General features: G+C 37.0%; 1 protein-coding gene across 2 annotated transcripts in view; it reads right to left on the bottom strand.

Annotated features, from left to right (window-relative positions):
- Window positions 1-26,875, bottom strand: part of ATF6 (activating transcription factor 6) — a 214,681-nt gene that overhangs the window by 165,380 nt on the left and 22,426 nt on the right. For both annotated transcript variants that reach the window (XM_014783280.2, XM_004424822.3), the window contains exons 5-8: window positions 22,841-22,970; window positions 22,028-22,231; window positions 15,313-15,533; window positions 829-1,014 (exon numbers count right to left, since the gene is read on the bottom strand). In XM_014783280.2, the coding sequence (XP_014638766.2) occupies window positions 829-1,014; window positions 15,313-15,533; window positions 22,028-22,231; window positions 22,841-22,970 (741 nt within the window). The remainder of the gene's footprint in view (window positions 1-828; window positions 1,015-15,312; window positions 15,534-22,027; window positions 22,232-22,840; window positions 22,971-26,875) is intronic.

Below are 26,875 nucleotides of genomic sequence, written 5' to 3' on the forward strand. Positions count from 1 at the left end.
TCAGGTGGACGTAGAAAAGATTAAAAAGTTTTTATTTTGTATTGTTTTCTTTTCTAAAAGGGAAGAGCCGGTGGGACTATTTAAGAGCCTCAATGTGATTCATTGAGTCAGAAAAGAGAGTGCTATGGTACTGAGTGAGGAGAAACCCAGAAAACAGACAACTTTTCTATGTAGATTGAGAGGTACAATTCAAAAACTCCTCTTTCCAATGCTTTATCGTAACTGCAAATATTTTAGGGCCCTCCTTTTCCTAGTACAATTATTTCATACAATTTAATTTATTTTTTTTTAAATTTTATTTATTTATTTTTTTTCCCCCAAAGCCCCAGTAGATAGTTGTATGTCATAGCTGCACATCCTTCCAGTTGCTGTACGTGGGACGCGGCCTCAGCATGGCCAGAGAAGCAGCGCGTCGGTGCGCACCTGGGATCCGAACCCGGACCGCCAGCAGCGGAGTGGGCGCACTTAACCGCTAAGCCACGGGGCCGGCCCTATACAATTTTTTTTTTTTTTTTTTTTAAAGATTTTATTTATTTAATTTTTTCCCCCCAAAGCCCCAGTAGATAGTTGTATGTCATAGCTGCACATCCTTCTAGTTGCTGTATGTGGGACTCGGCCTCAGGATGGACGGAGAAGTGGTGCCTCTATGCGCACCCGGGATCCGAACCCGGGCCACCAGCATTGCAGTGCGCGCACTTAACCACCAAGCCACAGGGCCGGCCCCGGCCCTATACAATTTAATTTAAAATGTAAAAGTTTCTCAATTGATTTATCAGAAAAAAAGAAAACTTTAACCCATCTCCTCGTGGCTCTGTCATGAGCACTCACCTCTGATACAACTTCATCCAGCTGCCGTTTCAGTGATCCGTTCTCTTTCTTCAGCTTCTCATTCTCTGAAAGGGCTGCCTTTAATCTTGCCTCTAACCCCAGCATATATTCTTTCTTCTTCTTGCGGGACTGACAAGCTGACTCCCGATTTTTTATCATACGTTGCTGTCTCCTTAGCGCAGCAATCTAGGAAAAGTTACAATGAATCAGAATATTCTGATTTTAGAATCAGATCAGAATACACTAATTTTTACAATTATTTTTAAACAAACTGTTCAAAACACAGGTTACTGGTTGTTTTAAAACAATATTACTCAAACTAAGTAAACTGAAATCGAACAATTAAATAAGCCTTTCTAAAATCTAAGTGTTAAAAGATTTCTTCTGGTGTTTTCTAAGCCTTATTTATTGATTTTCCAATTTTCCCTTTAGAAACTCTCTCAGAAGTTACCTTTACATATATAAGTATGTATACATACATCTTTAATCTTAGGCCCTGAATTAATTAACTGTTTTCCAGGACCATATATCCAATTACTTATAAAGCCACTTCTACTTGTAGAGTCACTATCACTTTAAATTCAGTATGGGAAAACTGAACTCACCATCTCTCTCCACCTAGATTTTTTTTTATCTATCATCTTCTATCAGTGGTATCTCTCAGGATACTTACCTTAATGAGAAATGTGGCCTTTAACTTATTTTTCTTTCATTCCCTTATTTATTCCCTCCCTCAATCTCTTATTTACTTACTAAATATGTATTGAGGATATGCTAATGACGAAGTTTCTTCCAGTAAAAGTATGTCTCACAGTTATTCCTTTCTCTCTATTCCCACTGCCACTCTCCTAATAAAGGCATTCATTAACTCATCCCTAGACTACTGCAATAGTCTCCTATTTTAATTGTCTTCAATCTCTTCCCGTCTACCATTTCTAAGAAAACTTCCTCCCCAAAATACATCTTTATCTTGCTACTCTATTGCAAAAATAAGCTAGTTATGCATGCTAGCTACCCACCTTTGCTTTCAAGGCCTTCCATAATGTCACCACCCCCTACTTAACCATACCTTCTGCCCTAACCCCACAACTATTCAAACCACACCCTCCATCTTATCGTTTAAGGCTACCCCATGATCTCCACACATGCCTAACTCATTCCTTTATTCAAACTGTTTATTCCAATTTGGAATGCTGTCTCCTCCACTAACCTAATTCTAAGGACTCTCCAAACTCTAATTATGCTAAAATACTTGGAGTTTTGATTTTCTCTGAATTTCTTATACTTTTATAATTTGGAAGATACACCTGAACACTCTAACGCTCTCAATTGTTTCATGAATTTTAACTCTCTCTCTTCATCTAGATTTTATACTTTGGAAGCCAAAACCATGTAATATTACTTTTTCGTTTACTACCCACAATATCTACCATAATCAAAACTTACTGAGCAAAATTCCTTCTGTCATGTTTTCTAAACTAAGTTATGAAACCTGTTTGTTAGAGCATTAATCTAATTTATTTGGGGGAGAGGGTGAGGCAGCAAAATGAAGTCCATAAAAAGCACCAAATAATATTAAAGTGATAATCGTAAGTACACAGATGACCGAATTACTGATCTCTATATGTTTATTAACGGACTTTATTTTTTTATTTTATTTTATTTTTTTGTGAGGAGGACTAGCACTGAGCTAACATCCAATGCTGATCCTCCCCTTTTTTCTTGAGGAAGATTGGCCTTGGGCTAACATCCGTGCCCATCCTCCTCTACTTTATATGAGACACTGCCACAGCATGGCTTAGCACGCGGTGCGTCGGTGCGCGCCCGGGATTCGAACCTGCGAACCCCAGGCCGCCACAGCGGAGCGCGCACACTTAACTGCTGCACCACCAGGCCGGCCCCTTAATGGACTTTAAAAAATAAACACTCAACTGTGGAGTGTTCAATAACTCTTACTGAGACTAGTAAATAAAATTAAATAATTTAATATTGATTTTTTTAAAAATAACAACAGAATTCCTACCCCCTACTACATTTCCTAGAAACAGAGGTATACCAAAGCCAACCAAGGGATCTCTCAGCACCAAATACTGTCAACAACTTTTCAACCCACAAGGAAAAGAAACATTACATGAGATGTCAAAAAAAGGTGTTTTTTCCTTTTTTTTTCCCTTTCTTAATGGAAACGTCACAAGAACACTGACTTATACAACCATCATCCATAAAATTTCCCTGTGGAGTAACTATCCCACTCTTCTGTAATGCTAACCACACACACACCCACACACACACACCCCAATGGCAAAGTCATGATGGATCGATTATTCACCAATTTCAAACCATTCACTGGACAATGCCGCTTTATTTAATCTTTGTTATTCTTAGTGGTCTTCATTGTTACTGAGAATGCCAGTGTCCATGATTAACACTTAATACTACAGTGCTGAAGTACACAGAACACTAAACAAGCACATAAAAAAGAAAGTTCCCAGATGGAAGAGTTTATCCTCCAAGTTAGATAAAAGGCAACCTTACTTTAAAGGCTAATTAATCTATGGAATTTGGGGGGTTTACAGATGGCATACCACTTAATACATTTCAAACAAGGATTACGGATTTCTATAAATAATAAAAGCACCTGCATATTATACAGCATTAAAGTTTCAAAGGCTGTCAATGCACATGCCTCATACTAAAAAAATGAACACCACTTGTGGCCAAATATTCATTTCTTCCCGTAGAAAAAAATACAACATAATAGTTCTGAAAATAAAGTAAATACTCAATACTACCAATAAATACAGAGGATAAAGACAGTAAAAATAAATGAAACCCAGAGGAATCACCAAACACGGAGTTCCAACTTTACATCTCAGCAAGCTATCTTCAGCTATCTGACTACGTAATATTTAAATTATTCTGTATTTCCTAGGCAAAAAAATTATGATTTTACTAAATACACACACACACATTGTGCTATCAGGTTTTTTTGGGGTGGGGGGAGTATTTTATAAGAAAAAAGGATTACACTGTACTGAGTGTTTTGTAAACTGATTTTTGCACATACAATGCATCATGATCATCTCTGGCAAGCAATGAGAATGACAGTTTTCAAGATTCTTTAAAATAAACCTCATCATTCGATACACTGTTAGAGAATAGGAGAGCTAAGGCTAGAACTTAGGACGGTTGACTCCAAGCCCAGTGCTCCTTATATAATAGCTCCACACTGCTGTTAAACACCAAATAGGAAGTCCTGCATCACAGCATGGAATTCTAACCTCAGTGAACTGTGTGGTTGTTTTAATTACATGCCTGTTTGAAAACGAAGGCTTATGGAACCGCTTGTGTCTGGAGGCTTAATCTCCTCTGTTAGCAGTCTGAAAACATAAAATCAATACTCTGGCCCATTAATCAATTGACATATCTCCCCCATGGGCATATCATATGATCTAACACAACTGAAACGAAAGGCATGAACAGCTGGCCAGTCCCTGCTTCTGATCATCCTGCCTTCAGACAACTCTCCTACCAAGTATTGTGCTTTGGAAAAAGAAAAAAGAAAAAGCTTCACAACTGCAAAATATTCTCCTGTTAGTGTCACTGCACTATAAAATATGGTGTTTCATTATTAAATAAATATTTATTGGTCTATAAGAAAGACTCACGTAAAAGGAGAACGTTCACAAATGGACAAGTACTTTTCAAAGGCTGGATCAATTTAAGAGTCAAAATTCCAAGTCTGTTTGTATTTTGTTTTTTAATTTTAAAAGTTATCGATTGATAAACACTATAAGATATTATGTTCTTTTTACAAATAAAATAGACTATTTAGAACATTGATTCTGTGATGTTGCTGAGAAATGAGCTTTGAAGTCCTGAATGGCTATAAATTAAAGATACTAAAATAGGATATTTTAACGCTAAGAAATACATTCCAATATCTCACACAAACTCAACCCAGATCAAGTATTGATAATCTATGAGTGAATCACTGGCTTACTGCATGTCTTTCTTCAGTTCTTATTCTCATTTTGCTGAATCTTTCCCTTTAAAACTGATGGACAAAGCAGAAATTGTCACTGATTAACCTCTTCATCATAGCAGACAAAAAAGTTTTTCAATTAAATAAAAAAGAAACAAATTTCATCATTTGAAATTGATATAAAAGCCAAAGAAGTAAATTTTTTACACATTTCTTCTAATTTACATGACATATATTATTGCATATTATAGTAAATGTATTTATAAATACATTCTAAAAAATGTGTACAGCTAAAATCATTGGGAAGTGTAATTTGTGGCAACCTTATTTTAAATATTCAAATAAAGTAAATATTTAATCTTATTTCTCTTAAGAATCTTAAGTATACTCCTTTTTTCTCATAAAATTGTTTAAAGCAGAAAAAGGGAAAATTTTGACTTATACTACCTCTACTCTTCTCAAATCTCATGAATGAAAGCCAAAATTTTATTTTACTCTTTCTATTAAGTTGTGTGTGTGTGTGTGTGTGTGTGTGTGTGTGGTGTTATAATCAGTTCCTACTCAGCAAAAATTAAATAAAGAAGCTTCATTACTGGCAACCTGAGCCATTTAATTAGTAGAGTGAAGGAAATAATCTTCACCCTGCAAATTCTTTCTTTTTTTGGGGGGGGAACTAAGAATGCCTGGTGACATGTAATATGATTTCTACAGGAAGAAAGGATAATCGACAAAATCCCCACTAGACTGAAGGTCCAGTCTGCCCTCTCCGAGCTCATCTTCTTTTTTCTTTTTTTTTTCTTTGGTAAGGAAGATTGGCTCTGAGCTAACAGCTGTGCCCATCTTCCTCTGTTTTGTATGTGGGATGCCACCACAGCATAGCTCGATGAGCGGTGTGTTGGTTCGTGCCCGGGATTCAAACCTGCGAACCCCAGGCCGCCGAAGTGGAGCATGTGAACTTAACCACTACACCATCGGGCTGGCCCCCCAATCTCATTTTCTGAGTGAAGGGAAAGAACAACTGGCAGATAGGCAGAGGCAGGAGTACCTACTAGATGCCCTTAGGAAAGCCACAATGCAGGCCCAGCCTCCTGAAGAGTGGAGGGACCTGAGTCCTGTGCACAAGGATCTTCAACGGATCCTCAGAGCAGTTTCCTGTCCCTTCAGTTAACAACTCCTCTGCTTCATATGTCCCTAGAAATACTTGTGGCAGCTGTATAAAAGTAACAATAATTTAAGTCATTAAATGACAACACTGGAAGTCAGGTGTCCTTAATTCTTGTCCCAGCATTGCAAAGAATTAACTGGAAGATCTTAGAAAAACAGCTTCTTCTTCCAGGGTCTATTTACACATTAGTAAAAAGAGGGAGTTAGGCCAGAATAGCGTTTTCGAAACTATTATAACCCAATATGAGGTAGGATGACAAATTTAGTAGATCACCACAGCCTTAAAAAAAATTTAACAGAAAAGCATAGTATAGAATAAAAGAAAACAGAACTCTTTATACATAGTAAGAGTTTATCTATTGTTTCATTAGACTGTGTGTATTGAGAGAGATGGAAAATACATTTCTTAATGTGGATTGTGGATAAAGAGTTTAAAGCCACCCCATTAATCCTCTAAAGGTCTCATCCAATTCAAAACCAAAATGGTTCTAGTACTGAAGCTAAACATATATACTTAATTACCACGCAGCACAATAATGACTACTGTATCATAAAATATGAATGAGATTCTTTGATGTAAGTTTTATTTGATACCACCAAATTGTTCAAAAAAGGTCAATCTTTAACTTTGTCTCCCAAGACTTAAAACCACCTGCTCAAAATTTTTAAAAATTAAGAGAATACATTTGTAGCGAGAGAGAAAAGGGAGCAGCCAAGTTCAAGACACAGGTAATTTGAAGTTTGCACTGCATCAGGGCTGCCTTAAAAATAAAGCCCCATTAATGGAGCACAGAGTGATGACCACTGCATGGGACTGAGAGAAGGCCTAGGCTTGAATCCTAACTCAATTATGCAGGTCAAATGATTGAGGTGAGGACAAATGAGTAACCGACATGAAGGTTCTTTGTAAACTATAATGTACCATACACACGTAAGTTCTAGTAAAAAGAAATATCCTGTAGCTATGAATAAACTGAGTGAGGAGGCAAAAATTCTTAATCCCATCAACAATGTGCCTCACAGCTGCTCTGATAAACTGTGCAACTAGAGCAATACTCAATATATCTGCCCTCCTTCCAGCTCCTATTTTCACAGATTGCAAATTTAAAAAATCAGACTAAAAAACAAAAACAGACAAGATCTGGAAATCTCATTTAATCCCTACAGAAGCAGAAAAACAGGACCTAGGAATAAAAATCTAATTCACACTCCTCCAAGAGCCCTCAGTCTGCTCCTTACTCTGTATTCATCAGGACTATCTTTCCCCTCAAAGGGCCATTGGGAAGCTTAATGTGAGTATGTGCGAGTTATGCACTTAGAAAAGTGCCCAGGACATACCATTTTATCAGTACTAGCCATCTTAGCAATACGGCCCTGGCTGAAACATTTAACCAACTGATTCCTTCAACGGTAAAACGGGAATAAATGATGCCCAATTTGCAAGGATTCTGACTGAATCAAATAGGACTATGTGAAAATAAATAATTTATAATCCAATATAAATGTGAAGTACTTATCAAAAGTATATTAGAAAAGAGCTGAATTCTTCATAAGTGTCAAAAAGACAAAGACTGCGGAAATGTTCCAGATTAAAAGAAGCTAAAGAAGGGCCGGCCCGGTGGCGCAAGCGGTTAAGTGCGCGCGCTCCGCTGCGGCGGCCCGGGGTTTGCCACTTCGGATCCCGGGCGCGCACCAATGCACTGCCTGGCAAGCCATGCTGTGGCAGCGTCCCATATAAAGTGGAGGAAGATGGGCATGGATGTTAGCCCAGGGCCAGTCTTCCTCAGCAAAAAAAGAGGAGGATTGGCAGATGTTAGCACAGGGCTGATCTTCCTCACACACACAAAAAAGCAGCTAAAGAGACATGACAACTAAATGCAGTATCTGGCCCTAGACTGGACCCTGTATTGGAGGGGAAAAAATCCAATAAAAAATATTATTAGGTCAACTGACAAAACTGTAATATTGACAGTTCATTCAAGTATTTTACAAATGTAAATTTATGAAGTTCATAACTGTACTGTGGGTATGTAAGAGAATATTCCTGTTCTGAGGAAATACACACTGAAATATTTAGGGGTAAAGACTATGAGGTACGTAACTTACTCAAAAATAGTTAAAAAAAAAATTGTGTATGTGTGTGGATGGCTAGATAGACAGGGAGATAGAAAGAAAGAACTAATAAAGCAAATGGGGTAAAATGTTAGTAACAGGTGAATCTGGGTCAAGGTACGTGGGTGTTCTCTGTACTATTTTTGCTTCTGTAACTTTTTAAAATCTGAAATTATCACCATATACAAAGTCTAATACACACGTACATACACGGTTGCAGTGCACACATAACACTAAGGGGTTAAAAGAAAGACATAAAGATACTTTCCTTTAAAACTCATAATCAAGCAGGGGGTAAGAGCCACAGAAAATTTTAACCATAACACTTTTAATCCCTGAATATCATTCTTTAACTACCTTTAACCAGTCAAAAGTTCTCTTCTGTTAACAATTAATATTCTTTCACATATTGTAAAAGTAATCTTTCAGGCATACTCCTTCAAGAATACATAGCCATTGATACTTTTGTTGAAAAAATGTGCCATTCTCCTTTGTGAATTATCTATTCATATATTTTGTCCATTGTTGTGTTGTACATGAATGTTCAAAGCAGCATTATTCATAGGAGCCAAAAAGCAGAAATCATCAAATGTCCATCAACTGACGAATGGATAATCCAAAATGTGGTATGTCCAAACAATGAAATATTATTTGGCCATAAAAAGGAAGAGTACTGACACAAGTTACAACATAAATGGACCTTGAAAAACATTATGCTAAGCAAAGAAAGTCATACACAAAACGCCATATCGTGTATAATTCCACTGACAAGAAATGTCCAGAACAGGCAATTCCATACAGACAAAAAGTAGACTAGTGGTTGCCAGAGACTGAGGAGATGGGGGAATGAGGAATGACTGCTCATGGTTATGGAGTTTCTTTTTAGGGTGATGAAAATATTCTGGAATTAGATATCAGTGATGGTAGCACAACTCTGTGAATATACTAAAAAACCACTAATTTGTATACTTTAAAAAGGTGAACTCTATGGTATGTGAATTTTATCTCAATGAAGCTATTAAAAAACTACATCAAAAGTTATCAAGTGATCAAACTATCAAAAAAGACTACATAGGAAGCTATGGACTCTCTCTGCAGACAAATGCACATGCACACAAAGTATTATATACAATTATGAGAGGAAAAGGGTGAGGTGAGGAGGGGGCGTTGTTTACGGAAACACTGAAACCTGTCCATGGACTCCACTGAGAGGCCCTGTGACTGGCACTCCCACACACTGCAAGTGGAAGAATAAATCAGAACCACCCCTATGGAGAGCCATGTGGTAATATCTACCAAAATTGAAAACCTACCTACCTTCTCACTCTCCAATTCCAATTCTAGGAATTTCTCCTACAGATATACTTGCACATGAACAAAACGAAATAAGTACCAAGTTATTCAACGGAGCAATGCTTGTAAAGGAAAAAAGCTGCAAAAATCTTAAATAATTATGGCACCCCTATGAAACAGACAACCACGCAGCTTTTAAAAGAATAAGAAAACTTTTATGCTCTGATATAGAAAGATCTCTAAGATATAGTAAGTGAGGAAAGAAGGTGCAGGGCAGCACGTATAGCATATCACCATTTCTGTAAATACGTAAACAGGTAAAACTATAAATACTTATATATTAAGGAACTGTCTCAGGTAGGATGCATAAAAAACTAGTAACAGTGACTGCCTCTGGGCAGGCGAACCAAGTGGCTAGAAAGCATGTGGGGCCTGGAAGGACTGTCTGTCTAGAATGAATCTCCAGGGACAGGTTGCAGGAAAGGAAATCAGAGAAAGGAGAGAGAAGTACTTAATTATTTAAGATATAAATCGGCATCCTTTTAAAAATAATTACTTATTAACCTTATCAAGATGCCAAACTGAAAAATACAGAATAAAGAATGCTAACATTGCCACAACATAGATCTAACCTAATGCAAGACATCAGGAAAAAAACAGAAAAACCCTTCTGTTCACTTCCCTTCCCAAAGCTACTGTAACCACAAATGAAATGACCTGCCAAAGTCTTTACTCAAGATAAATTTTTAGAAGCCCCAAACCTCCATCTAAAAAGAAACTACAAATATTTTAACAAAGCATGTTTTTCTTTTATTTGCAGAGTCCCTGGTAGCAGCAAAGCCAAAAAGTAGTCAGCACAGAAGTAATTTTTAACTAAAATCTGGATAGCTTTTCAGATCTCCAAATCCTTCCTGTTGAATTTGCTCTGATGGATTCCTCTACTCTACAGCCTAAAAAAATACCATAATCTCAACATCTTTGTTGTTAAAGAATTTAGTTACTAAAAAGCATCTATTCATTGTTTATCTTCTTAGATCTAAGCTAGCCACATAATTTAAGCATATTCAGCTCACAGTTTGACCTAACAGAAGACCTATTCTTGGGTATTACAGATAAAACAAGCAGCTTAAGTGACAGTAGAAGTTATGCTTTTTTTCTGAAATAGAACATTGGGCACTCTCCATTTTTCTACGAGTTTCTTTGCATTGCTTTGCACTGTAAACAGATTCTTTTAGATTCACATTTTTCTTGAAAGATACTCCTCTAGGGGGTCTCTTGTGAGTTGTGCTACTATACATCTTCCTGGGTATGCCAAGAAGACAAGGCTCTCACCACTCTTTACCCAGGCCATTTCTCAGGGTTGTGTTTCCAGCAAGAAATCTTGAGAGATGAGGTAACGTCTCTCTCTGGACAATGAGGAGACTTGCTTACTGCATGCTGTAAAAGTAGTAGATTCCCAAAGCTCAGCATTCCTCCATTGCAATAAAGAAACACTGGGAGCACAGCATCCATCTGGGCCCATATTACATCACTCCATGCTCACAACACTAACAATACCTGAAATCTTGAACTTAACTGTGTAACACTGCCTCCGGAGAAAAGAAGTAGAAAGTTCCAATTTGATATGCCAGGGGAATCCCCTTCATATCACTTCTAATACCTCGGGCCACTGGAAAGGGATCCCCCCAGCACCCAGCTTCTCCTGATGGCTCTAGTAACCCAGGGCAGGGACTCCCAAAGTGTAGGCACTGGGTTGAAAGAGGTCAAGATCACTAAGTAAAGAATTAGAAAGAGGGTACAAGGTAATAAAGGGTTTGGAAGATGCTCAATAGGCTCAATGGGCTGAGAAGAAGACCTGGGGCCTCCTGTTAGTATAGCCTGTACCCCTTAATTAGCCTCCCGTTTGATGTTATTCCTAGGTCTGACCTAGTTTCTGATCATTTTATTCCCATTGTTCCCAACTACTGATTTCCATTAAGGATTTTTGCTCCACTTGGCCCACTGTGGAAGATGTAGAATATTTCACCACTTTTTTTCCTGGTCTTTTGTCTCAATAACCAAAACAACGTAATTCCACAGCCTTAAAAACAGGGCTGTAATGTTTCATGAACTTTATGGAATTAGGATGGGTAGGTCGAAGCAGTAGGTGCAATGCAGATTTCTGCTTGTTTTCAAGCCCTTGGTTTGATGTCTGACAACATTCAACAACCGTTTAAAGAAAGATAAGCATGCTCTCCTATGAAGGCAACTTTGTAGTTCCAAGATAGCCCTTTACTAAGAAACGGCATAAGAGAATTTCTACACTGAAATGAGAGACCACGTTCATTTTTTCCATCAGGATCAGAGCCAAAAACAAGCCATATTTCTTGAAAATGTAGGTGAGGTTTCCAAGAGTTAAACAGAACAGATTTACCAGCAAAAGGCAGGAAGAGAGAGATTATAATTTGAACCAGGCAAACAGTTTCATAACAGAAAATGTGGCACTTAATGCAGTCTGCAGAATATGGTATGCTAAAAACGCTGCTTATAGCAGTGGCAGGCCTCTAGAGGGTGAAACTAGCCAAACAAAAGAACAAAAAAGGGAGAAAAAAAGAAGCCATGTCAGCATTACAAAGCCACAAAAGACTGATATACTTTTTGTTGTTGTTGAATGACAACTTTTTCACCACGCTTTCGGTTTAAAAGCACAAAAAGTACATGATGAAAATTTTTTCCTTCTGGCCATTTTGAATCAGGAATTGATACTAAATCAAATTTATCCTAATTTAACTAACAGGACTTGAGTCTAACAAACACATGTACTATTGAGGTCAACTAAGTTACTAACCCAGGAGACTATATGAGCAGATCAAAGTCTTCTGCAGCTCCTTCCGGAACTACTTTGGGTTCTTGAGTGGTTTGGCCAGCTGATAGGACAGACTGATGTTTCTTTACTTGAAATAAACATTAAGTCAAAACCTCTACCATAAAACTCATACTGAAAAGGCTCGGCTTACTTCCTGATGTGCTGGCCAAGGAAAAATAAGCACAAAAACCTCAATGCAGGTTGACTAGAAAATTTATTCTAATCGTCTTTAGGTCTCTTGCACTAGACACACAAGTACTTGAATCTTTCTTTTATAATACTGTCAGCTCTAAATTTTGAAAAGTAATAAGAACGCTAGCAAATAAACATTGAAGGAAAAAAAAAAAGAGGAGGCCCGCCCTGTGGCCGAGTGGTTAAAGTTCCGCACGCTCTGCTTCGGTGGCCGGGTTCACAGGTTTGGATCCTGGCCGCGGACCTACTCCACTCATCAGCCATGCTGTGGAGGCATCCCACATACAAAACAGAGGAAGACTGGCACAGATGTTAGCTCAGGGCGAATCTTCCTCACCAAAAAAAAAAGAGAGAGAGAATACTTGTTGGTTCTATACTTTCTCATCTCACACACCCTCCAGTTTCTCAATGTTGACTGAGACTTCATCAGTAAATTATTCACCAAATTTACAGAGCCCTCTTAAGAGTGCAAAAAGCAGAACAGACATGGTCTTTCACACCAAAGAAGTTATAAAGGATATCTGGCTAATAGACCAATAAACAATTAACTGAAATGTTTAGAGATTACAAAATGGGTCAGTGGCATACAATGATGATTGCCAACATTAAGATGCTCATTATTCAGATATTAAGCCAAGAAGGGAAAAAAAAGGCCTCCTATAGTTTTCAAATACAATGATTGTATCAAAGAATCTTAGGATTAGAAGGGACCAGTCTTGTCTTCTTCAGTTTAATGAATCACGCCAACCCTTAAACCATTCCTTTACCTATGACATGGTTTCTAGACATTCTCCCCATCCTAGCTATGTTCCTCTGGAACATAATCAAACGTTATAATTCTATGAATGTAGACTAAGATTAGGTTAATATTTTTTAACAACTGTGATATACTGTTGATCTATATTTTTTACAAGTTCTAATTAGTCATTACCTTTTTCACGTCTAAATATTTTAAATGTCCTAACACATTATATAAAGACAACTTTGAATATTTTCTATTGCTAGTTCTATTTGGGAGTATTACAGAAGAAACATTCAAATTCATAATTTAAAGAGTATTAAAAGGAAATTTTAAGGCATCATTTAAAAAATCTTCTTTTGGGCCGGCCCCGTGGCTTAGTGGTTAAGTGCACGTGCTCCGCTGCTGGCAGCCCGGGTTCGGATTCCGGGCGCGCACCGACACACCGCTTCTCCGGCCATGCTGAGGCCGTGTCCCACATACAGCAACTAGAAGGATGTGTAGCTATGACATACAACTATCTACTGGGGCTTTGGGGGGGGGAGGGAAATAAATAAAAAAAAATAATAATAAATAAATAAAAAATCTTTCATCATTCTTAACCTTCTCAATCTCCTATGAAAAGCATACTCTTTCTTTTATTGGCTGTACAATCTTTTAATGGAAAATATCATGGAATATTTTTAGATTTTTATTATTATCGTTCATTTACTTAATGTAGAAATCTTCCCAAACACCAAAAGGAAAGAAAGGTTACACACCCAGCTTCAATGATTGTCAACATTTTGCCAATCTTGTTTCCTCTATGCTGTGCTCATCATCCCCCCACAAAGTATTTTAAAGCAAATCCCAGCATCATATCATTTTATCTTCAACTACAACACGTACTATGTATCAGTGCCTATTATGCCATAAGCAGCATGCTTACCTTTTCTAGCCCTCAAAATAAACTAATATAATAGTCAAGCCTAATCCTGCACTATCCATGCCTATTCTCACACAATACTAATTTTCCTCCTTCATGTCTTGGCATGCACTGATTTCAATACCTATATAAACTATGGAAATTACTATAGAACTTCAATGTTCTACTTCCACTAGATAATACTGCTTTGTTATGGGTCTTTACAATATTGCTGATTGAGATTACTTGGTTGTGTTCATGCAACAGAGGAGCAATTTCACAACTAAATGGGCTACTGATGTGCTAGTTAATAAATTCTGGTAGACAGATCAGTCAGTAGTCTGATAAACAACCTTACATAACTCACAGGATTTTAAAAGTACTAAAGAAGGTGGTACTTTACCTAAAGAAAAGGTGGAGTAGCCATATTAACAACCAGTAACTTCCACTTTTATTTTAAAGAAAATATATAGGGCTTGCTTTCCCAATCACAATTTTAGAGAATCCAGTTAGATTATTTGATTTTAACTTTCATTAAACTTTAGGTCTATGATGTTCAATTACTGTTTAATACGTAACATGAGGTATTTTGTATCACTTCTAAAGAATGCACGAATTAGCTTGGAAGTGCTATAACTGGTTTTAGGAAATAACAGATCTTAGGAAACTTTCTGTGATTTATAAATTACAAAAAAATCACTACAACATGCTAGAAAATTTGAAGGTTTTCAAAGATGGAAAAGTACCAAAAAAATCATTAAGAGAATTCCTAAGAGTAGCAAGTCATCATTATGCAGTGGTGAAAACCCTTCAATAAGTCAAGAGAGAAGGTAAATATAAACCCTGACTAAAAAGTAGTCTACAGACTCTTATTTGGGGGTTGCCAAAAACATTTCAATCAGAAAACATGAAAGAATCCTGTAAAATACTAGTGTATGATTGGGTTTGGGGGAAGGGGCTTGAGGAATGTGGTAAGAGTTCAAAAGAAAGAGTTAAAGAAGAGAGAGGTATGCATACTTCTCTTTTCCTCAAACCACTTCAGATTTTTTAAAACCTTTTTCACTTAGATTCTAATATAAGCCTTACCCTAATTTTCCACAAAAGACTGGATGTACAATTTCAGCACATTTGACACAATATAACAAACTTTAAAAAACAAAAACAAGGCAACAAAAACAAAAAAGTGTGTTTTGTTTTTGTTTTTGTTTTTTAAATCAGGTACTAAAAAAGCACTAAATTTTAAAACTTACATCTGAGCCCACACTTCTCATGGTACTTTGTAGGACAGGTTTAGTCACAGTCAGTTTTCCATTCACTGGGCTATTCGCCACGGGGGCCGGTACCACATTCACCACATGATTAGGGAGCTGTGTGGCTCCGCCAGCAACAGTAAGGACTGGCTGAGGAGAGGGCAGAACTCCAGGTGCCTGAAGTTGTACCACGGTAGGCTGAGAGAGCACTACAGTCTGACCTGCGGTAGAGAAAAAAGAAAAGGAATCAGAGTGTGCATAACTATTGCAGCAGGGGAAGCTGTTTAACATTCAGGTCTCTTCTGCAGATCTAATAGGTAAGACCACACTGAGGGATTTGAAACCACCAATTAAAACACACTCAATAGCAGCACACACTTATGGTGACTTTTGTTGTTGTTGTGTTTTTAATGAAACCAACTAAATTTGTGCCCTTTGAAGTCATCATTAACTATATACTTTCATATTTTTTTCTCAACTACACACATATCAAATTTGCTAAGATTTCTCCAAGTATTAACCTCTGAAATTTATTAGTGCTAAAAGGATTTTTCATATTATAAATAACAAACCTTTTATACTGAACACAGAGAACCATATATTTTAAATTAATGAGATTTAGAAATACATACAACACTAAAAATATACTACCAGAGATTCAGTAACTCAATATGTGGAAGAACAAGAGGCTACAAATATCAAAAATGTTAAAACCATTTGAGATGAATTCTTAGTTAACAAGTACAGGAAACATAAATCTGTAATTTAAAATAGCCTGTAGATAATACCAACTCCACTCTCCCCCCAAATGGCCTACGAATCTTTTCTTAATCTTCACATTTAACATTATTTTAAAATTATGCTAATCTGAGAAGAATTAGCAACATTAACCTAAAGAAGACTCATACAACTCATAACATTGGTCTATTAAAAATTTTACTTGTCTACTGAGTGTTTCCTTTCAGATCTGGCCAATTTTATAAGCTGTTGAAAGCCCTACCTAATATCCACAGCTGCTCGAGCCTATCCAGCAAAATAAAGGTACCACAGTAACCGGCAACCAAAATTTTATACATATCTATAACTCTTCTTTAAGGAAAAAAAAAGGATTATACTTTCAGATAGTGTAACATGACCCATGTAAAACTCAGCTCAGTATTTCAAAGGATCAAGGAAAACTAAGAATCAAAATAATGCTGCAGAACACCTGTTTGTTAAAAACATCTGTCTTAGCTTAAAAAAAAAAATCACTTCTATAAACTCAAAGTATTTATGTTTTAGATGGCCTCAAAAAGCATACTAAAAGTAGTAGAATTTGATTAATAGCATTTTATCCAAAATTAGTAAATTAGTAAAAAAGATTGAAAAATAATTTCACAGATTTGTAATATGTACAATTTACTTGGGCACAAATGATCACTAAACATTTTTATTTCCTCATTTTCCCTTGGAATAACTTCTTTTATGAAATAAAAACATATAAAGTGAGAAAATGACTTATAAGCAGATATAAATATGCTTAGGCCAAATATGCAAATAAAAATAATTAATAAATAAAATAAATAGCAGATGACCAAGTGTTAGGTTTTGCTTTTTTCTTTTTGATGAGGAAGGTTAGCCCTGAGCTAACATCTGTTGTCAATCCTCGTCTTTTTTTTTTTTTGGCTGCGGAATACTGGCCCTGGGCTAACAACCATGCCCATCTTCCTCCATTTTGTATATGGGATGCCCCCACAGCATGGCTTGATAAGCAGTGCGTAGTTCCGTGCCTCGGATCCAAACCCACGAATCCTGGGCCGCTGAAGTGGAGGGCGTGAACTTAACCACTAGCCATCAGGCTGGCCCCAAGTGTTAGGTTTTTTAATAACACTTATTAAGAAATTACAGTGAATCTGGTACTACGAAAAGACATACTCATCATCATGTAAAACTTAAACCAAGGGTTCCCACCCTGAATATAAGTACTCTTCTTTTATATCAAAAAATATCATGGTCATCCAAGATGATCATGATTGTCCTTTAAGTTTCTGTGGATTGAGAAAATACATGATGAGAAAAGCTATTAAGAATTTAGTAATGATTTTAGATGAATCTGTAGTTTATTAATCAGAAGTATAGCCAAAAAATTGGAAAAACAGTAGTACAAATATGTATGAAACAAATTATTTATTCAGTCTACAAAAATGCTTGCTACAAATATGGATTTGCAGATGTCTTAAAAAACGCCAAAGGCGGGCCGGCCCCGTGGCTTAGCGGTTAAGTGAGCGCGCTCCGCTGCTGGCGGCCCGGGGTTTGGATCCCGGGCGCGCACCGACGCACCGCTTCTCCAGCCATGCTGAGGCCGCGTCCCACATACGGCAACTAGAAGGATGTGCAGCTATGACACACAACTATCTACTGGGGCTTTGGGGGGAAAAAAATAAATAAATAAAATTATTAAAAAAAAAAAAAAACGCCAAAGGCTACTGCTCCCACCACCCATGCCCCAGGGTCCACAGTCTGCAGGTTGAGAACCACTGACTTAAACCCATACTTTGTAAAAGAGCATTATCGGAAGCAGTGTTCCACATCTTCTAAGTTTAAAAAAATTACAATAAAAAGACCCCAAAAAACTAAACACTGTTCAATGAATTTGGGGACTATTCCAAAGAATGGAGGAGATGGTAAACATAAAGAATTAAGTCATGTCAAATTAAGCCATCCCACTTCTAGCGCCAGTTACAAATTTAAAGCATTGGCAGGTAACACACGCAGATGGCTTTGTAATATTTCTTAAAACTAATTTAGAAAAATAATCCAAGTCTGTACTGTCTATTGTTCAGTTATCACCATCCCCTTGCTGAGAGAACCGCATTACGGAGCGAGGAAGATGGAGCAATACCGAGGCAAAGTCTGTGCACCAGATATGGCTCCAAGTCCTACCCAGCAACTGCTGTCTCCTTTTTTTCCATAATGCACATCAAGCCCTTTCATCCCAGAGCGCCCAACTATCCTCAAATTATCCAGCATCTAAAGCAAAGATCCTCTAAATATTCTAGGCATGTTTGGGTTCAAGACAGAATGGGAGGGCCGGCCCCGTGGCTTAGCGGTTAAGTGCACGCGCTCCGCTGCTGGCGGCCCGGGTTCGGATCCGGGCATGCACCGACGCACCGCTTCTCCGGCCATGCTGAGGCCACGTCCCACATACAGCAACTAGAAGGATGTGCAACTATGACATACAACTATCTACTGGGGCTTTGGGGGGAAAAAAAGGAGGAGGATTGGCAATAGATGTTAGCTCAGAGCCGGTCTTCCTCAGCAAAAAGAGGAGGATTAGCATGGATGTTAGCTCAGGGCTGATCTTCCTCACAAAAAAAAAAAAAAAAAGACAGAATGGGGAGAAACAACTAAATTTCTATTATAATATATTCAAGAAAAAGAACTAAAAACTCATGGCGACTTGCTCAACACTGACCTGCTAGATGCTCACCAGGTGACAAAATGCAATGCAAAGGACTGTTTGGGGCCTTCAACAGCTAGCAGCTGAACTGAGTCACTACTGTTCCTGGTGTGGAAACAGTTAAAAAGGACACACCAAATGGCTGTTTATCCATTTCAGCATGTTCAAAATCTTCTTTGGTGTTACATGCAAATCCCCCTTAATGGAACACGGCTGGATGCAACACTGGATACTTTTGACTACCTATGACTCACTGATTGTGGTAGTCAGTCCTTCCTTTTCAGTTTTCTTCAAGGATTTCAAACTATGTATCAAACATTTATTGAATGCCTACTTCGTCTAAAATAGTAGAGCTATGTGACTTTGGGTAAATAATTTCTGTGTCTTTATTTTCTCATCTATAAAATGGAGATGATAATAGCACCTATCCTCACAGAGATGATATAAGGATTAAATAAGATAATGCACTAAAGCACTTAGAACAGAGTCTGGCACATAGTAAGAGCTTAAATGTTAGCTATTATTTACTATTATTATTATTATAATTAATCTCCTCTTCTGTATAATAATAGCTTCACAAGGGCTTTGCATGTATTATTAATTCATTAGTTCTCATAGTTACTGTTATTTAACTATGTAAATTTGTTAACTCCTCAATTAGACAGTAGAATTCTTGAGATCAAGGACCACATCTCAGCATTCTTTTAGAGGCAATATAGTACAGTGATTAATTACATAGACTCTGAGCCAGACCACCTGGACTCAAGTTCTGACTCTACCTCTCACTAGCAGAATGACCTGGGGCTGGTTATTTTACCCCTATCCTCCATTTCAATGATTTGCACTATCATCTACCCAAAAAGCCCAAGAGAGGATACCTTCTTCTCTATCCTCCACCCGCTTCTACACCATCCAACTACCAAGTCCTCTGATTCTACACTTTTTAACATCTCTACTCTCTATCCTGATCTCCACTTTCACTGATATTCCAGGCTTTCATCACCTCTCACCTGCAATACTCATAACAGTCTTAACGGATATATAGGACTTAGATGTAGAAGTAGGCTGAATTGTTTCAGGCAGATAGGATGGTATGAGCCAAGAATCTAGGAAAACAAGAGAACTCAAAGGACAATGGCCAGATTAGTTGGGCTAGAAGAGGGGGTTTCTAGAAAGGAGTGATACTTAGAAAACTAAACTGAGCCAAAGCATGATGGGTTTTACATTCTAAGCTAGAGAATTTGAACTTAATCCTGTAAGAATTACTTCTTCTTGTTTAATGGTAAAATATTGACTACTGATACTTACACGGATTAACTGTAAAATGCATCTCCTATATTTCCCATCTTTCTCCCTCTCCATTCTCAAGTAAATGGAAGACAAACACTTAAATAATACCATCTCTCTAGATTGTACTATAAAAACAGACAAGTGTCTTGTATTAGCATATGCTCCCCCAAAATAAGTACTATCTTCAGATAATGGGAAAGCACTGAAGTTCTAAATAATGTATGATTCAGGTTTCTGAAACTGATAAACTGCTCAGAAAAGAACAGTTTGTCTTCTTGCTGTAGGTAAGATCTTCTATCACTCAAACATAGCCAATGGTCTGCTAAGAGCAAATTCTAAGGGATACCCCTTGCTTTACACACTAATCATATTAATGTCAGACTTTTCTTTTTATTTTTTTTGGTGAGGAAGATTGGTCCTAAGCTAACGTCTGTTGTCAATCTTCCTCTTTTTGCTTGAGGAAGATTGGCTCTGAGCTAACATCTGTGCCAATCTTCCTGTATTTTGTATGTGGGTCACCACCACTGCATGGCTTGATGAGTGGTGTAGGTCTGCGCCTGGGATCCAAACCCATGAACCTGGGCTGCCAAAGCAGAGTGCACCGAAATTAATCATTACACCACCAGGCCGGCCCCAGACTTTTACTTTTTATACATGTGTTTTAACAGCTTATGGGAACTATAATGAGGTTCTTCACAAGTTTAAATTCTTAGCCTTTGGGAAAAAGACCCTTTTGAGACTCTGATGCAAGTTTTAGAGACTATCCCTAGAAAAATCCACATATGAACATACACTAAATCTTGCATTTTATTTCAACTTCATGAACACTTAACATCCATTCACAGACCATAAGAATACCCATTCAACAGGACTGCTATTTTTCCATGAAAAAGGCAGCAGTTTTGACCCTCTATAGGGAGGGCAGGAATTTCAGGCTGGTATGTTTGTTTGTTTGGTAGGGACTGATTGATGGATTTTCACTGATCCATCCAGTCTCTCACTTAGTTCTTCTCTTCATCAATGTCATATTATCTATGACCATGGAATAGAATAAAGCTAACAGAGTACCTGGAAATCGAATATATGACCTTGCCCTCATTAAAACCATGCTCCAAAGAAATGAGTGAACAATCCATAGCTGGAAATACAGCCATAAAAGCAAATGTAATTGTTGGTGTTTATTTACAACCCATACCCCATTAACACCTAGTCCTACTTGGTGCCAACAAGCTAAATCCAGGGAAAGAATGCTGCACAAGTTTTCCTTTACTCATGTGGACACATATCAGGATGAGTACGATGACGAATAATCTGTCTAAGAGATCTCCATGTGCAAATTATTCCTATATCTGAATAGTACTAGATCCTCAAATTTGAACTTCTTTCAATACTGACCTCAACTTCTTGTAGAATCAAGTAAGTGAGGCCATCTGGTGGATAAAATATAGAAACACACACATTCTTAACTAGTTGAAGAGAGGGTTCAGGTCTCTTCCTAATGCCCCATAGAAGATCAGGTTTACAAACCATGCCACCTCCTCAGAGATTAAGAGCCTGATTCTATTGCCAAAACACCCCTATTAGACCTGAAATGGACCTTATGATTTTAAATACTGACCTATCCTTAAAAACAAAAGAAGTTCATAGACACAAAAATCTCAGAATAAAATGGCACCAAGAAAGTTTCCCAGATTTTGTTCTTTACTACAAGTGGTTATATAAAATGACCTGTCTCAGAGACAGGTGTTTTGATAATTAACACTGTAAAAAAAAAAAGAAGTATCAGATGTAATTGATCTGGATAGCTACCTCCCTTGTTAGGACAGGAACCACATATTAGTCAACTCTGCAACATCCTCAGAACCAAGGACAATTCCTGACACACAGCATGTGCTCAGAAATTATAACCTGAATTAAAACAAACCATATGACAAGCCTTAGTGCCCTCCAATTAAACATACACAGCCTCAAATTTCACTTAGGTACCTTTAGCAGGTGCAGGATGTATACTGATAATTGGTTGCTGCTTTGCCAATGGCATGAGTGTTGGTAGTGTCTGAATAATGATGGTTTTCGCTGGAACGCTGGAGTTTGTTTGAGTCTTGGGTGCTGCTGGAAGTAATAAAGGCTTGGGTTGAATTGAAGGTTTTGAATTCCCCTGAATTTTTTTCTTTGGAGTCAGTCCATTTACTGAAGAAAAACAAAACAAACCACAAATCAATCTGAAGACAATTCAGCAATTCCTAGAAAACAGATTCTATTACACACCTTTCTCTACACATTACCTTGACCTCTGAGTAACTATCTTTAATTGGAGTTTAAGCATAGCTACTCTATATCTTAAAGGACTGAAGAAAAGTCCTTAATCTGAGGTCTCCCTTTTCACCAAGCTGCAGCTTTGGGAATGAGATACACGAGCTGGTAAAGGAGAATAATTAAAATCACTGAGTAAAGCCTAGAGATTAATGAGGTAATGAGATAACAACTGGCACAGCCAAATTGCCCTCACATTCAATATCTTGAACTGAAACTTTGAAATCTCTCCTGAAGATGATGAGGCCCTGAGTCTATTTTAAAATACCTTTCACCTATAAAGATAGATAGATAAGACAACCAAAGAAGATTATTTTCCCTTTCCCTTCCACATTAATCATCCATAACCAACAAAATAGGTCCACCAATTTAAAAATAGCAAGCCCGCTTAATAAATATACATGTAATCCAACATTTTCTTTCAAGAAATGGAACCTAAGCTCAGTCTAAAATAGAAATAACAGAAGTTAGGAGATGGAGTGATACCAGTTCCTTTCCTAGGACCAAGGATGGGCTTATCTTCCTTCAGTTGCTCTGCTGAGGAGGGACTATTAGAGCTTTCACCATATAAGGAAAGGGGAGACATCTGGGAAGTAGAAGACAAATCCAACTCCTCCTGTAGCAAAACAAAACACAAACAAATTCATGCAGAAGAATACAATCCTTGAGCATAAAATTGCTTAGAAAGAGAGGTAAGATCCATATATAAACAGAGAAACACTTCAAGACAACTTCAAGGCAAAGATGTGATGTATCAGAAACTATATATTTTAAGTACTGAGACTATGCATAAATAAACACTATCCATCAATACTAAAGGAAAAAATAACTCAAAATGCAGACTATGTCTATGTCATCCTCTTACATTAAAGAGATGAATCACTGATCTGATTTGCTTCTACATTTCCTCCCACAAATTTTATATTTTACTTGGTTCCTAGTCATACAAACATTTAGCATTATTTTAAGGCTAGAGTTAAAATGCCAATATCCTTTCCCCACAATCTCTTATTCAGTCTTACAAGAATCTCAAAAGCAAACAATTCTTACTATTTTTATCCTTTTCTATTTATTAACACTGGCTTTGTTCCCAATGTTTTGAAAGAAAAACACTGAAAGTAGCAGGGCTATGTTCTTTCATGGGTCAATTGATAATACAGAGATATATGAAGATAATATTAAAATTTTCCAAAAGTCTTTTAACATTCAGTGGATCTGTCTCATTTTGTTAGCATAAATAAACTTAACATAGGGTAAAGGTAGCGTTTCAATTTCAAGACAAAAAGATGTTATATATAATAATGGAATAGGCATACATACATACATCATACCAACTTCAAAATAATCTATAAGATTATTAAAAGAAAAGTTAAGAGAATACTTGTTACTCTCAGCATGATGTAGTCCCCCTTAAGTCACAAAATCCAGAAACCATAAGGGAAAAAAGAAATAGACTTGAACAAATAATTATTAAAAATATTTTATAATGAAAAACAGACCATAAGCAAAGTTAAAAGATACATATTGGGAGAAAATATTTGCCAAAAATGGACAAAGGACAGGAACAGCCATTTCACTGAAAGGAAATGCAAATCGTAGCCAAAGGCAAATTTAAAAGAAAAAATTTTTTTTTTTGATCATGAGATAAGAAAAAATTTAAACGACCTAGAGAGAATACGGGAGAAATGGTCCCTCTCAGTCATGCTGGTGAGAATGAGAAGTGCTTCATTCCTTCATCCTTAACACCTACTCAGCATGTAGCCACAAGCTGGGTTATATGAACCTTACAGAGAATACTGTAACATATCTGGAAAAACACAGAGTACGATAGGAAACTACTCTCTTCATGGCCTTAGATGCTTAAAAGGTATTTGATAAAATTCAGCAAGTATTCCCCATAAAAGTCCAAGAAAACAAAGATTAGAGGAATGCTTTCTTAACATTAAAAAAAAGCTATACACAGTTGTACAGCCAAAGTCATACTTCATGGTGAAATACTAAATGCATTACCATTAAAGTCAAGACAAGGAACAAATAATTACTTTTTCTGTAATTCTAGCAAACACAGTTATACTAGAAAATGAAATAAAAGGAATAAATATTCAAATAGAAGGGACAGAAGTGGCTTTGTCTGCAAAGTGATATGCTGCCTACTTGGAACACATATAAGAAACCAATTGAAAAAATATTTCACTATGAAGATATTGTATTAATAATCACTTAGAAAATATGAAAAATAGTTCACTCACAATTATAATAACAATTATAAAATACCTAGGAATTAATTTTCTAAGAAATGTGCAGGACCTATATGAACAAAACTACAAAACTTAAATGAGAAGCATAAAAGAAAATTTGAGTAAGAGAGATATATAATATTCTTTAATAGAATAATTATAAAGGTGATACAATTGGGAAAATTGGTTCACTTACATAGAGAAAATTAAAACTAGATTCCTACCTAACACCACATATTAAGGTCAACTCTAAAGGTATTAAGAAATCTAAATGTGAAAGGTAAACCATACAGTTAATAGAAGAAAATGCAAGAGAACATCTTTGTGGCCTGCAAGCAGAGAAGGACTTCTTAAATAAAACTTCAAAAAAACCCCACAAAACACAAAGAAAAAAAAAGATGAATCTGATTAATTCAAAATTAAGACTTTCTACTAAATAAAGACTACAAAGCTAGTAGACAAATAATAGAAAGGAATAAAATATATGCAATGTCTAAAGCCAATAAGAGTTTAGTATCTCAAATATACAAGAAATTCTTGCAAATAAATAAGAAAAATAAAAACTCAGTAGAAAAACTGGCAAAGGATAGGAATAAACAATTGGTAGAAGAAAAAAAATCCAAGAAGCCAATAAGCATGTAAAGAAATGCTGAAAACAATCAGTAAGCAAAAAAATACAAATTAAAACAAAACAAACAACAAAAAAAACTTTACACCATCTGGCAAAAATGAGAAAGCCAGGTAATGCCAGGAAGCATTAGCAGAGAAGAGAAGTTACAAGGATCCTCAAGCACTGCTGACAGGACCGTGGACTACTACAGCTATCCTAGAGAGCAATATGGCAGTACCTGTCAAATCAAGTATCTGCACACACTACCCCCCAGCAATTTCACCCCGGGCATACATCCCATAGGAATTCTCACGCTGGCCCACAAGGGGACGTTTTGGCAATGTTCATTGTGGTGTAGGTAAACCGAAGTGAACATACACTTCAAGTGTTCTGCAGTTAGACGCAACAGACTGATGTATACAGGGCAATATGAATTGATCTTAAAAACATTGTGCTGATTTTTAAAAGTAAGAAATACAAAGAGATCTAATATAGTACTATTTACATAAATTTAAAATACATACACAAAGTTGAAATCAGTGAGAAAAAGATGAACTTTTTAATAGATGGTATTGGAACAATCCTTTTGATAGTCATTTGGGAAAACAAAAATTGGATTTGTATCTCACAGCACATACCAGAATAATTCCAAATGGATCAGAGATCTAAATACCAAAAATAAAACCTTATGAAAAACATGTATTAATAGTCACTTAGAAAATATTCCTTCCTGAATAATTTGATCCTAAAGCTACTAGACAGGGCAGAGCAAGATCAGCACCCATGTAGAGAGGCAGCCTGGTGCAATGTCAGACCCCAAGGTGGGTAGTGGGGGTGTTCATGCTGGGGTGGCAGAGGGAGAATATCAGCCGGGCATGAGGAGTCAGAGTAGGGTGATAAGGGTATCCATACTGGGTCAGCCTGATTTAGGGTGTCAAAGTCCAATGAAGACACGTTAAAAGAACATAGGAGTCAGTGTGAAGTGACTGGCACTGGCCAAATCCAGGACAACATAAGAATCAGAATAATAATCATAGTAATGGATTATAACCTGTTGAATAAAATAGGAAACTATGAGTCCATACTGATATAAACAAATAAAAGAATAAATTTAAAGTTTGATGAGAAACAGGATATTTTTACATATATCCTCACAAAATATTTATGGCAAAGGGAGAAAGACCAACTTCACAGTAGAATAGCCTGGCAGACACCACCTTAACCAAGTGAACAAAGTGAACCTCATCAGATTTAAGAGAAACTGAAATTGAGTGCCACCTCATCAAAAGTAAATGAGGGGCTGGCCCCGTGGCTTAGTGGTTAAGTGCGCGCGCTCTGCTACTGGGGGCCCGGGTGCAGCTCCCGGGCTCGCACCGACACACCGCTTGTCCAGCCACGCTGAGGTGGCGTCCCACATACAGCAACTAGCAGGATGTGCAACTATGACATACAACTATCTACTGGGGCTTTGGGGAGAAAAAAGGAAAAAAAAAAAAAAAAAGGAGGAGGATTGGCAATAGATGTTAGCTCAGGGCCAGTCTTCCTCAGCAAAAAGAGGAGGATTGGCATAGATGTTAGCTCAGGGCTGATCTTCCTCAAAAAAAAAAAAAAAAAGAAAGAAAGAAAAAAACGTAAATGAGACAAGACACAGCATCGCTTCTGCAATATTCCTGC

The sequence above is a fragment of the Ceratotherium simum genome, chromosome 2 (assembly GCF_057802395.1).
Source record: "Ceratotherium simum simum isolate JZ-2026a chromosome 2, ASM5780239v1, whole genome shotgun sequence".
Taxonomy (NCBI): Eukaryota; Metazoa; Chordata; class Mammalia; order Perissodactyla; family Rhinocerotidae; genus Ceratotherium; species Ceratotherium simum.